General features: G+C 43.2%; 1 protein-coding gene across 3 annotated transcripts; it reads right to left on the reverse strand.

Annotated features, from left to right (window-relative positions):
• Positions 1–6048: 6048 nt before the first annotated feature.
• LOC310801506 (cytokine receptor common subunit gamma-like) lies at positions 6049–9700 on the reverse strand. 3 transcript variants are annotated; one of them, XM_083665563.1, is made up of 8 exons: positions 9561–9700; positions 8202–8289; positions 7897–8063; positions 7635–7777; positions 7290–7431; positions 6798–6903; positions 6433–6514; positions 6049–6310 (listed from the first exon to the last, which is right to left on the reverse strand). In XM_083665563.1, the coding sequence occupies exons 1-8, from the start codon at positions 9640–9642 to the stop codon at positions 6050–6052; spliced, it is 1071 nt and encodes a 356-aa protein (XP_083521689.1). In that variant the 5' UTR covers positions 9643–9700; the 3' UTR covers position 6049. The 3 variants fall into 3 exon arrangements, with proteins under 3 accessions (XP_083521689.1, XP_083521688.1, XP_083521687.1); XM_083665562.1 differs by having other exon boundaries at positions 6798–6891; positions 7245–7431; XM_083665561.1 differs by having other exon boundaries at positions 7245–7431.
• Positions 9701–12976: the final 3276 nt, after the last annotated feature.

Here is a 12976-nt window from a genome sequence, read left to right on the forward strand (position 1 = left end):
GTCAATTATGACAATTCCTGCCAGAAATGTCTGACCTGCTGTGGAAGGTGTAGTTGACCTCTGACCCCTGGCCACTCCAAGTACAGTCAATGTAGTCCAGGTTCATAATCAGACAGCTCACATCTGCAGAAGCAGCCGGGAAATAAAGATGAGTGGATCAGACTCTCCAACACCCAGTAATAGATCCACTGTCTAAAGTCAACTTCCCCAAGAGGAGAAATTCATCTCACACAGGTCTGAAGGTGAGGTGAGTGTCCAACACCCAGACTAAGGTGAGGGAAAGCAGGCCAACCATGTTCCTGCCAGACACACATCTTACTACATAATCATATACTCCATCGCCTGCTCAGACACACACACAATGAGACACATACCTTACTACATAATCATATACTCCATCGCCTGCTCAGACACACACACAATGAGACACATACCTTACTACATAATCATATACAGTACAAGTCAAAAGTTTGGACACTAACTTGCCAAGAGTGTGCAAAGCTGTCATCAAAGCAAAAGGTGGCTACTTTGAAGAATCTAAAATATAAAACATATTCTGGTTTGTTTAACCCTTTTTTGTTGACACACACACAATGACACACACAGATACACACACAATCAGACACACGTAGCGTTACACACACAGAATCGGACAAACGTAGTGATACACACACAATCAGACACACGTAGCGATACACACAGCCTAGGCAAGATGGTTTTGACGTCAAAGGGGAAACCACAGAGCTGATGTCAGCTTCCACTGCAGGGGAAGTTCAAAATGGTGTCTGAGCAACAAGGCAGAGAGAAGATTCTGAAGCCATGTTTATAAAATGTGTTTATGATGAGAGAGGAGTGATGATTGGTTTGGACATGATGAGGTTAGAAATGGAATGTAATGAGCCTTGATTACCACAATTAAAACAGACCACATGTCCTATTGGAGGAAAACTACCGACACTCTAAATAGATTATTGTTGCTATTATAATTATTATTATTATTATTAATATTGTTGTGAAAACCAGCAACACTATAACTCTAACATTGTTCTACTAAGTTCACTTTTCTAAAAGAAAACAGTTCCTTTAACCATTTAATTTACTTTTAATGAAAAGAAGAGAACTTGTTGACTGCCAATCTGAGCACAACTAAGAGAAATGTAATATGTTACCAGACAAGACTAACATTAATAAATTGGCAGATGACAAAACAATACATGTTTACAAATACCTCTAAATCATGTTAGCACGAGATCAAACACAGAATCAGAAGCTGGGTGCGCATGAGCAGGAAGTGTTGTTATAGAGACACCAGGTCTGAACAAGGCGAATAAACTGCCAGTAAAAATCCACTCCACAGGTTTTACAAAATGGTAACAATGGGAAGAAGAGGGTCTTACTGGGGACGGGGCTGGAGGCTGCTGGTCCCAGTAGGAGAGGGATGAGGAGAAACAAGCCTCCCATCATCATCATCAGCATCATGTCGCAGGAACAACACGCCAGATGTCAGCGTCTAGGTCTAGGTCTAGGTCTAGGTCTGGTGTGTGTGTGTGTGTGTGTGTGTGTTCTTGACTTCCTCCTTCTCTTATACCCTCTGATGTCACTGCTAACAAGTCAGGTTCATTTTAAAGTGCATTTTCACAAACCTCAACACAGTTAACAGAGAAAAAAAGTAGTTAATACAGAATCAAAACAGTGAATAATGCAAATAATAATTTAAAAACATGCTTGTTTCATGTTATTCATTTATTGTTTCCTGTTAGTTTGGTGATCCTCACCTTGTCTCTCGTGTCAGACACTTCACCACCTGCCCTGGTTCTTGAATTTTTTTTTTTTTTTTTTATATATATCTCCGAGTGTGTTTTTGACTTTGCCTTTTTGCCTACCCCTTATCGGATTATCTGCCTGCCTTTTTGAACTGGCTGCCTGTGTACCAAACCCTGCGTTACCGACCCCCTTCCTGGATTATCTGCCTACCCATTGACTGCCTTCCAGTGTACTGAACCTTTCTGACAGTGAAGACTATTCTATTGGATTTAAGTTTTTGTCTCCGAGTCGTGCGTGTGAGTCCTTTGCCTGAGTACTCCTGTCATTACAACCACAGCCAATAGATCAGCATGCAGCATTAATAAAATCACAACCAATAGATTACCGTGTAGAATCTTATTATTTTCGATGTGATGTTTTACTGTTTTCGATTTATATTTTTGTTTTTATTTGCATATCTGTTTAATCTGCACATTTGTAAAGCAATTTGTAACACCGTTGTAAAGGTGCTATATAAATGAAGTTTATTATTATATTTATTATTATGAACAACATGAAAACCAATAGATCAGCATGTAGCATTAACAACATCACAACCAATAGATCAGCATGTAGCATTAACAACATCACAACCAATAGATCAGCATGTAGCATTAACAACATCACAACCAATAGATCAGCATGTAGCATTAACAACATCACAACCAATAGGTCAGCATGTAGCATTAACAACATCACAACCAATAGATCAGCATGTAGCATTAACAACATCACAACCAATAGATCAGCATGTAGCATTAACAACATCACAACCAATAGATCAGCATGTAGCATTAACAACATCACAACCAATAGATCAGCATGTAGCATTAACAACATCACAACCAATAGATCAGCACGTAGCATTAACAACATCACAACCAATAGATCAGCATGTAGCATTAACAACATGAAAACCAAGTTATTTGGAAACATGGTCAAACATGGTCAACATCCAGTTTTTTTACCCAGAACCCTATGTCACCCTAAACCCAGAGAAAGGTTAAAGGTCAGTTCGTGCACAGCTACAGTCTGGCTCTCTTCCTCTCTCCCCCAGGTTCTTGAATTCAACCGGATCCCAGAAGAGGACAGACTATGTTTATTATGTGATCTTGGGGAAGTTGAAAATTAAATGCATTTTATGTTTTTACTATCTTTTGTACAACAATTTAAGATCTAGTGAAGGGTCGGGCAGAAGAGGTCATTGGTCAACTTCAGAGGTTGGTGCCCCCACAGCCGATAACAGTAGTTATCCTGAGCAGGCCACACGCTGACAATGATTTGTAATAGTAATAGATCACAGTAGCCATAGTGATGGACCAAGTATAGCAATGAACCACACCGATTTGTCATTATTGATTGATGCTGTGTTATAACTTGCTGAATGCAACACAACCTTGTAACACCATATACACACACAGACGCATGTATAACCATAGGTCAATTGAAAGTAAATCAAGGCCCAGAATAATGATACTATTGCTCTGTTATTTTGCTTCAACAATGTAGTTAACTTTTGATAATTTGTCTGTGAGGGTGAAGTCATGTGCAGGTGTCCAGCATGAATTAGAGAAAGGTTTTGTTCCTAAATGTTATCTCGTGGGACCCAGAGAGTTTGTGGTACGCAGAGCCTGGCACAGGGCCAGATAAGTCGGGGTGAAGAAGTAGCTCCTTATTTGGTCAAGGTCTCACCTCTGCACATGGCTTCATACCCTGCCAGAATGATGTAAACAACTCACTGTTGATTTGAAACCCAAAACCTGCTACGATGTTCTAATATGATTGGCTGATTTTGGTTACTCCCATTTCATTGAACTAACACCATGTCAATGTTACAAGTATTGCCTTGTGATAATTGACATGTTCTCCAAATATTTCCATCCAGAAGAGCTACCGCTGGAGTGGTAGCCAATGCGTTATTGAAGGAGATCATTCCCAGGTGGGGATTGCCCTCCAAAATCTCCTCAGACGGCAGACATTTTGTAAATACGGTAATTCAGAGTCTGACCGAAAGCCTAAACATTGACCTCCGCACTCATTGTAGTTGTCATCTAGCTAGCGCCGGCTTGGTTGAGAAGGCCAACCAAACGGTGAAGATGAAACTCACCAAACTAATGAATGAGACGGGACTGTCTTGGGTGCAGGTCTTACCTTTGGCTCTGATGTACAGTACCAGTCAAAAGTTTGGACACACCTTCTCATTCAATAATTTCTTTATTTGTATTTTTTTCTACATTGTAAATTAATATTGAAGACATCAAAACTATGAAGGAACACATATGGAATTATGTAGTAAACAAGAAAGTTAAACAAACCAGAATATGGTTTATATTTTAGATTCTTCAAAGTAGCCACCTTTTGCTTTGGTGACAGTTTTGCACACTCTTGGCAAGTTTGTGTCCAAACTTTTGACTGGTACTGTACATGCGTGGGCGCACGCATAACACCACAGGTCTGTCCCCACATGAAGTGCTAATGGGAAGACCAATGGGCATGATAACTGCTCCTTTTCCCCAGAACAGGTTGACACTGATGGGCCTGGATGACGAAATGATAGCCTATTGTATTGCACTTAACTCTGTTCTAAAGTCTCTGTTTCCAAAGGTTAAAGCAAAACCTCTGGAGCAAAAGGGAGGGTCACTCCACAACCTCCAACCAGGAGACTGGGTCGTGGTCGTGGTCGTGGACCGGAGGAGCCAGCACTGGCACGAGCAACGTTGGAAAGGGCCATACCAGGTGCCGCTGGCCACTTCCACCGCCATCAAGGTCGCTGAGCGAGACACCTGGGCCCATGCCAGCCACTGCCGGAAGGTGACCTACGACCCCAAAGAGGTGACAGCACCTGAACCACAGGAGAAACCCACCACTGGCGGAGATGTTCCCCTTAAGGTTTCTAACATGCGTATTTGTGGTTGGACTCCTAGGAAGTCTGACACGGTATACGACAGAGAAAGAGGAAGTTCAGGGGAGGGGCTTCAATGAAAGTAGTTTTCAAAAAAAGGATGTAAATGAGTCACGGTGGTTCGCCACAGTTGAGAGGGAAGGTAACAGTTTTCCACTTGTCTGATGTAAGGGGAGGAGATGGATGGAAATTGAAGAACCGAGCTTGTTTGTCAGCAGAAATGTGACCATGTGACCGCCGGGATGAGGACAGTGTGCTTCCGTCCTTTGCCTTTGTAGCTGAAGGGAATGGCCACTCAGTCATCACTACATGATCACGGTGCCGCTCCTAATGCCACTGATGTGAACAGAGACCCACACTGTCACAGTGGATCCTGCAACCACACGCTTTCACTCAAATTAAGCCAAGTCCAAAATGACTTTTTTGGGGTGTCACTGCTGGCGCTATTTAGCTGAAGGATAATGGAGCCCTTTGTCTTTAACTACAGCTAACATATCTGGTGAAAATAAAAAATAAAAAATCCATCATGGCGGAAGTTATGGGTCCTTGAAGCAAATGTGTTACTTGTGAGGAGAGGGAGCAATATACCAACTTTCATCACTTTAACTCAAATGGGGAGGCGGGGTTGAGCTTAAGAAGTTGTCTGCAGTAGCCACCTATAGGCGAATGGGTGCCATTTAATTTTTCACAGGAGCAGTGGACATGGGCTTTCATCTTGCCAAAATGGATTTTTTTTTCATCAGCTGGTTCTTGAGATATTTAATAAATGCCAGAAGAAGAAAACAAATATACTGTAGCTGCGATCAGCAATGAAACAGAGTTCATGTAAGCAGAAGTGGAACTCCTAAATAAATGTCTTTATGTTTAAATCTGTTGTAAGACAATGATGTTCTGTACACGTTGTCAACAGGCATTATTGATAGGAATGCATCTGTAAAAGGTCAAACATTTAAGTGATAAGATATTGTTCTTTCCTGTAATTCCAGCTCATCATAGTCTACTGAACTGTATCTAAATCTTCATATTGTCTAATTCTCTTTTAAAAATAAGTAAAATACAGTCAACAAAAACAAAACAAAAACCCTCTCCCTCTCTCTCTCCACCCTCTCCCTCTCTCCCCCCCCTCTTCCCTCTCTCTCTCTCTCTCCCACCCTTTCTCCCCCCTCTCTCTCTCCCCCCACTCTCTCCCCCCCTTCTCTCTCTCTCTCCCCCTCTCTCTCCCCCCCCTCCCCTCCCCTCCCCCCTTCTCTCTCTCCCCCCCCCCCCCCCCACCCCCACCCCCCTTCCCTCTCTGCCACCCCCCCTTCCCTCTCTGCCACCCCCCCCCCCCCCCCCCCCCCCCCTTCATTCCTGGCCGGCCTGTTGGTCTCCCAGAGTGACGGGTAGAGAGGCGGTGGAGGAGTAGCAGGATGTGGAGAGGCAGTCCGATTGGTCAGTTGGGTTGGAGGTGCAGTCTGATTGGTCAATTGGGATGGAGATGGAGCTCTCAGATTGGCTGATGCTGGCAGACTGAGAGACACGCCTGTAATCCCGTACAGAGCAGGTACGCTCAGTGAAGTTGGGTTTGAACCCCTCCTTCAGGTCCTTTGAGATGTGAAGCCATTCCTTCAAAGATACATGTGACCAGAAGAGATCTGAATCTACAGATAACACTGATATGAATGTTTACACAGGACAACAACAATGAAGAAGGTTCAGAGAGAGAGAGAGAGAGAGAAAGGTGTTACCTCAACGTTGCCACCGTAGGTGTTCAGGAGTTCCTCCAGGTTCTTAGGGCGGGGCACCATGGGAACCAGGATAATTCTCAGCCTGGTGGAACAACCACATGATGATGTCAGCAGAGAGCCTCACTTCTCACACCAGATAGAACCATCATATAGAACCACCATCAGATAGAACCACTGTCAGATAGATCCACCGTCAGATAGATCCACCGTCAGATAGAACCACCGTCAGATAGAACCACCGTCAGATAGAACCACCATTAGATAGAACCACCATCAGATAGAACCACCATCAGATAGAACCACCATCAGAGAACCACCGTCAGATAGAACCTTTTTAAACCAAGTGCCTGAAGCAATCAACCCACCTCTCGTTGTGGACCAACAGACAGGCCAGCAGGACAAGGGTCACGACAGCCACGATGGCTGACAGCACTGGGGTCAACACAGACATGACACCACCTGACTCAACACCTGAGGGAGAGGGAGGAAGGAAGAGGGAGAGAGAGAGAGAGAGAGATAAATGGAGAGAGAGAGAGAGAGGAAGTGAGGAAAAGACATTAGGAGAGGGAGGGAGAGAGAGAGAGAGAGAGGAGAGAGTGGGAGAGGGAGGGAGAGAGAGAGAGGAGAGGGTGGGAGAGAGAGAGAGGAGAGAGTGGGAGAGGGAGGGAGAGAGAGATAATGATGTTACATATCAGAAGCTAAAGCACACACTTGTAGTACAGTTCTGTTATCTACTATCCTACCTGTTCTCTTATCTACAAGTCTACCTGTTCGGTTATCTACAAGTCTACCTGTGCTGTTATCTACTAGACCTGTTCTGTTATCCATTCGTTGACTTGTACTGTTCTTCCTAATACCCCAGAAGACAGGCTGGCTCCATTCACTCCAGAACCGGGACTGGAAGCAGGCGTCAGACACCCGCGTCCGCACCTGGAACTCATACCGGCTGGTCATGGAGGGGAAGGCCATGCTGAAGGAACTCTGCTGGTAGTTATAGTTCTGGAGAGAGAGGAGGAGGAGGAAAGAGAGAGGGAGGAGGAAGAGGAGGAGGAAAAGGAGAGGGAGGAGGAAAAAGAAAGGGAGAAGGAGGAGGTGGAGAAGGAGAAAGGGAGGAGGAGGAGGAAAGTTTTTTAAAAGTCAAGTATCAATACTTCATTCAGTGTTTGAAACTCAGAACAACAGAAGTGTTACTCCCCTCCTACCTCCCCCTCCCACACTTTGCCATTCTGCCGGAAGCGGACTTGACTCTCCATGCAGCCGTGGTTCTTGCTGTTGTTCCAGTAGAGCCACAGCTCCGGGGCTTTACTGACCTCTACTGACAGGTTGACCGGAGGAAAGAGCTTCACTACAGGCAGAACAGACACCAGGGTCAAAGGTTAATGAGATCCTTCATATGAGGACGACCTAATAATTATTCATGTAGACGTTTAGGAATGTTCTGATTGGATAAGAGGTGACACCTACCCATGCCTCTGAGGTCATGATTCTGCACAGAGCTTGTGTTGCCATGGGTCAGATTGGTTTCAAATTTTGAAAACTTGGAAACCTTGACGTAGGTCTGCCGACACCCCACAACACGGCCATTCTGCAGGAGGTATGTCAGGCACTCCTTCTGGATACTCTCTCTCAATCTGTTGAACATGAACACATACCGTTGACTAAACACACGCACGCACGCACGCACGCACGCACGCACGCACGCACGCACGCACTCACTCACTCACTCACTCACAGGTCAATTATGACAATTCCTGCCAGAAATGTCTGACCTGCTGTGGAAGGTGTAGTTGACCTCTGACCCCTGGCCACTCCAAGTACAGTCAATGTAGTCCAGGTTCATAATCAGACAGCTCACATCTGCAGAAGCAGCCGGGAAATAAAGATGAGTGGATCAGACTCTCCAACACCCAGTAATAGATCCACTGTCTAAAGTCAACTTCCCCAAGAGGAGAAATTCATCTCACACAGGTCTGAAGGTGAGGTGAGTGTCCAACACCCAGACTAAGGTGAGGGAAAGCAGGCCAACCATGTTCCTGCCAGACACACATCTTACTACATAATCATATACTCCATCGCCTGCTCAGACACACACACAATGAGACACACATCTTACTACATAATCATATACTCCATCGCCTGCTCAGACACACACACAATGAGACACATACCTTACTACATAATCATATACAGTACAAGTCAAAAGTTTGGACACTAACTTGCCAAGAGTGTGCAAAGCTGTCATCAAAGCAAAAGGTGGCTACTTTGAAGAATCTAAAATATAAAACATATTCTGGTTTGTTTAACCCTTTTTTGTTGACACACACACAATGACACACACAGATACACACAGAATCAGACACACGTAGCGTTACACACACAGAATCGGACAAACGTAGTGATACACACACAATCAGACACACGTAGCGATACACACAGCCTAGGCAAGATGGTTTTGACGTCAAAGGGGAAACCACAGAGCTGATGTCAGCTTCCACTGCAGGGGAAGTTCAAAATGGTGTCTGAGCAACAAGGCAGAGAGAAGATTCTGAAGCCATGTTTATAAAATGTGTTTATGATGAGAGAGGAGTGATGATTGGTTTGGACATGATGAGGTTAGAAATGGAATGTAATGAGCCTTGATTACCACAATTAAAACAGACCACATGTCCTATTGGAGGAAAACTACCGACACTCTAAATAGATTATTGTTGCTATTATAATTATTATTATTATTAATATTGTTGTGAAAACCAGCAACACTATAACTCTAACATTGTTCTACTAAGTTCACTTTTCTAAAAGAAAACAGTTCCTTTAACCATTTAATTTACTTTTAATGAAAAGAAGAGAACTTGTTGACTGCCAATCTGAGCACAACTAAGAGAAATGTAATATGTTACCAGACAAGACTAACATTAATAAATTGGCAGATGACAAAACAATACATGTTTACAAATACCTCTAAATCATGTTAGCACGAGATCAAACACAGAATCAGAAGCTGGGTGCGCATGAGCAGGAAGTGTTGTTATAGAGACACCAGGTCTGAACAAGGCGAATAAACTGCCAGTAAAAATCCACTCCACAGGTTTTACAAAATGGTAACAATGGGAAGAAGAGGGTCTTACTGGGGACGGGGCTGGAGGCTGCTGGTCCCAGTAGGAGAGGGATGAGGAGAAACAAGCCTCCCATCATCATCATCAGCATCATGTCGCAGGAACAACACGCCAGATGTCAGCGTCTAGGTCTAGGTCTAGGTCTAGGTCTGGTGTGTGTGTGTGTGTGTGTGTGTGTTCTTGACTTCCTCCTTCTCTTATACCCTCTGATGTCACTGCTAACAAGTCAGGTTCATTTTAAAGTGCATTTTCACAAACCTCAACACAGTTAACAGAGAAAAAAAGTAGTTAATACAGAATCAAAACAGTGAATAATGCAAATAATAATTTAAAAACATGCACATATTCAACTGAGCCCGAGAACTATCAGCAATGCTTGAGGAAGTAGATCAACAGCATGTTTACAGGGATAGACACATGTTGCATTAACAATATCAAAACCAATAGATCAGCACGTAGCATTAACAACATCACAACCAATAGATCAGCATGTAGCATTAACAACATCACAACCAATAGATTAGCACGTAGCATTAACAACATCACAACCAATAGATCAGCATGTAGCATTAACAACATCACAACCAATAGATCAGCATGTAGCATTAACAACATCAAAACCAAGTTATTTGGAAACATGGTCTGTTGTTATGGCACAAACCAAAACTCACAACATACAAGTTTATCAAAGATTTGTGTACCCAGTTTTTACCCAGAACCTTACGTCACCCAAACCCAGAGAAAGGTTAAAGGTCAGTTCGTGCACAGCTACATTGAACAGATTTTGGTTACTCCCATTAGAGAATGCCATTCTCTATTAGAGAACACTAAATCGTAGAACCAGGTGTAACTGTGAATGCACAGGAGAAATGACTCAATATTTGTATGCTTGAATACTTGCCATCAAGAGTTTCTCCCAGGCCTGTTTGACCAATAAACATCCCCAATACTCAGCAAGTCCACCATTTGATATATCCCTCCTAAAGACCTCTTCACCCCCACTACCCCCCTGTACTAACCCTAACCTTAACCCTAGAGACCTCTTCATCCCCACTACCCCCCTGTACTAACCCTAACCCTAGACACCTCTTCACCCCCACTACCGCCCTGTACTAATCCTAACCCTAACCCTAGAGACCTCTTCACCCCCACTACCCCCCTATACTAACCCTAACCCTAGAGACCTCTTCACCCCCACTATGCCCCTGTACTAACCCTAACCCTAGAGACCTCTTCACCCCCACTACCCCCCTATACTAACCCTAACCCTAGACACCTCTTCACCCCCACTACTGCCCTGTCCTAATCCTAACCCTAACCCTAACCCTAGAGACCTCTTCACCCCCACTACCCCCCTATACTAACCCTAACCCTAGACACCTCTTCACCCCCACTACTGCCCTGTCCTAATACTAACCCTAACCCTAAAGACCTCTTCACCCCCACTACCCCCCGTACAAGCTTTTCTCCTGTTAAAAAAAAATCTTCTTCTAGCATTGTGACTGGCTATGGCCCCTGGTCTGAGTATTGATTACTTTATCTTATGATGACTGATGGATCGATGATTGAAGCTGGGTAGTGGGTGTCAGCTGTTTCTTGGGTCGGTCCAATTGGGTCCACAGCGTTTCTAAACATGTGTGAGGTTTCTGTTTGCATCTGAAACCACATCCTGCAGCCTCAGTCTCACAGGAAGGGGAACTAGAGAAGGTGTCATCGTTGACTACCTGTGTCAACAAGTCGCCTTAGAGGACCACAACGTAAATATATCTGCGACTTTATTGTGCAATATCTTTGATGATGTATTCATGTACACACACAGTCACCCCAATCACACCCTGTTCTCCCTGTTTCCATCAGGCAGACGCTGCCGAAGCATTCAGCTTCCACCCTCAGGCCCTTAGACTTTTGAACTGACAGCCGCCCCCCCCCTTATTTACTGTTATTACTTTTGGCGTTTATATTTCTGTTTCCATTTCTGTTCATGATTATGTTGACCTGTTTACTGATGTTGATGGTGTTGGTTGATGTTGTAGAGCTGCTCTGCCTGAAGCACCTGGTTGCCTTGTATACGAGTATATGACGGAATGACAAGTAAACTTTAACTTGAAAATACAGGTAATAGAAGTTTGTGTGTTTGCTTTTAAAATGGTCAAACTAAAGTAAACTAATGGAATCTCACTATTTGGCCAAACGTCGTCAATACAAATGTACAACCACCAGGTTGTGATTGATCCTGACCTCAGAACTCAGAATACTGCTTATACTGCTTATACTGCTTATACTGTTTATACTGTTTATACTGTTTATACTGTCCATAATGTTTATATTTTTTTATTATTTTTATTTTATTTTATTTTATTCTATTTTAAAACTTATTGTTGCACTACTCTGTGGCACTGTCACTTTTGCATTTCACTGTATACTTGTATGCACGTGACAAATAAAGAATCTTGAATCTTGAATCTTGAATCTTGAACCCAAGGGACATGGTGATCATTAACACACAGGCCGACAGTCACATCCTCATTGTCAGGAGCTGCAGTGTACATCGTTCCCTTTCATCTCAGAATATTCTGTGCAATGATTGTGAAATATGAAAAGCGAGGCTTGTTTGTTAATAATAATAATAATAATAATAATAATAATAATAATCTTTAATAACCTCCTCTCTCCCAGATGCTTTAGTTTTATTTAAATGCTTATCAAATTACTTCAATCTTTGTGTTGTGAGGGTAGATTTGTGCTGACGGGTGGATTTGTGCTGTGAAGGCCTGAAGAGGAGACTTCCTAACAAACAAGACCTCAGCCTATCTCACCATCTCACCATCTCACCATCTCAGCTTGTTTACAGTGAAGAGAGGAACCTCTTCTGTGTATTCAGGACATGTTATCACTCTGACACAATATCACGGTCTTATCAGTCTCTGGCCTGGTCTATGTGTTCATGTGATACCTCAGTGTGTGTGCGTGTGCGTGTGCGTGTGCGTGGTCTGCACATTGCACCGGTATCAGATTTGATACTGGGAAACAAGGGCCACTGAATTAACACTTAGAAAAACAATGTTAATCTATCTGTAGTTAGGTACAATTCTTTCAGATTTAAACGTTAGTTATGAAATATGGTTGTTTGACATTGTGTTCAAATCACGCAGCACCTGGCAGTTTGCATTTGATAGTCATTTTAAATACTTTTCTGTGCTTGATTGAGTTTGCCTGGCACAATGGAATCAATGGCAGACTCAAACAAATGCTCTAAGTATTTGAACAAAAATCTAAAAACTATTTCGACCAAGGTCTGAGTCCAATAGTATGTTTTATTTTAGTTGTTTGATACCATTCCTCATTTTGTTCTCTGCTATGAGTCTGAATAGACTTTGATGATGATCAGGCAAGCAAGCCGTCAACCAGCGAGCCGCCCGTCAGTTCCC

This window comes from Argentina silus, assembly GCF_951799395.1.
Source record: "Argentina silus genome assembly, chromosome: 2".
Taxonomy (NCBI): domain Eukaryota; kingdom Metazoa; phylum Chordata; class Actinopteri; order Argentiniformes; family Argentinidae; genus Argentina; species Argentina silus.

Coding starts and splice junctions, on each gene's coding strand:
- LOC310801506 (XM_083665561.1), bottom strand. CDS start 9,642: ATGATGCTGATGATGATGATGGGAGGCTTGTTTCTCCTCATCCCTCTC. Junction 8,290..9,560: donor AGCCTCCAGCCCCGTCCCCA/GTAAGACCCTCT, acceptor CTGCTTCTGCAG/ATGTGAGCTGTCTGATTATG. Junction 7,432..7,634: donor GCAAAGTGTGGGAGGGGGAG/GTAGGAGGGGAG, acceptor CTCTCTCTCCAG/AACTATAACTACCAGCAGAG.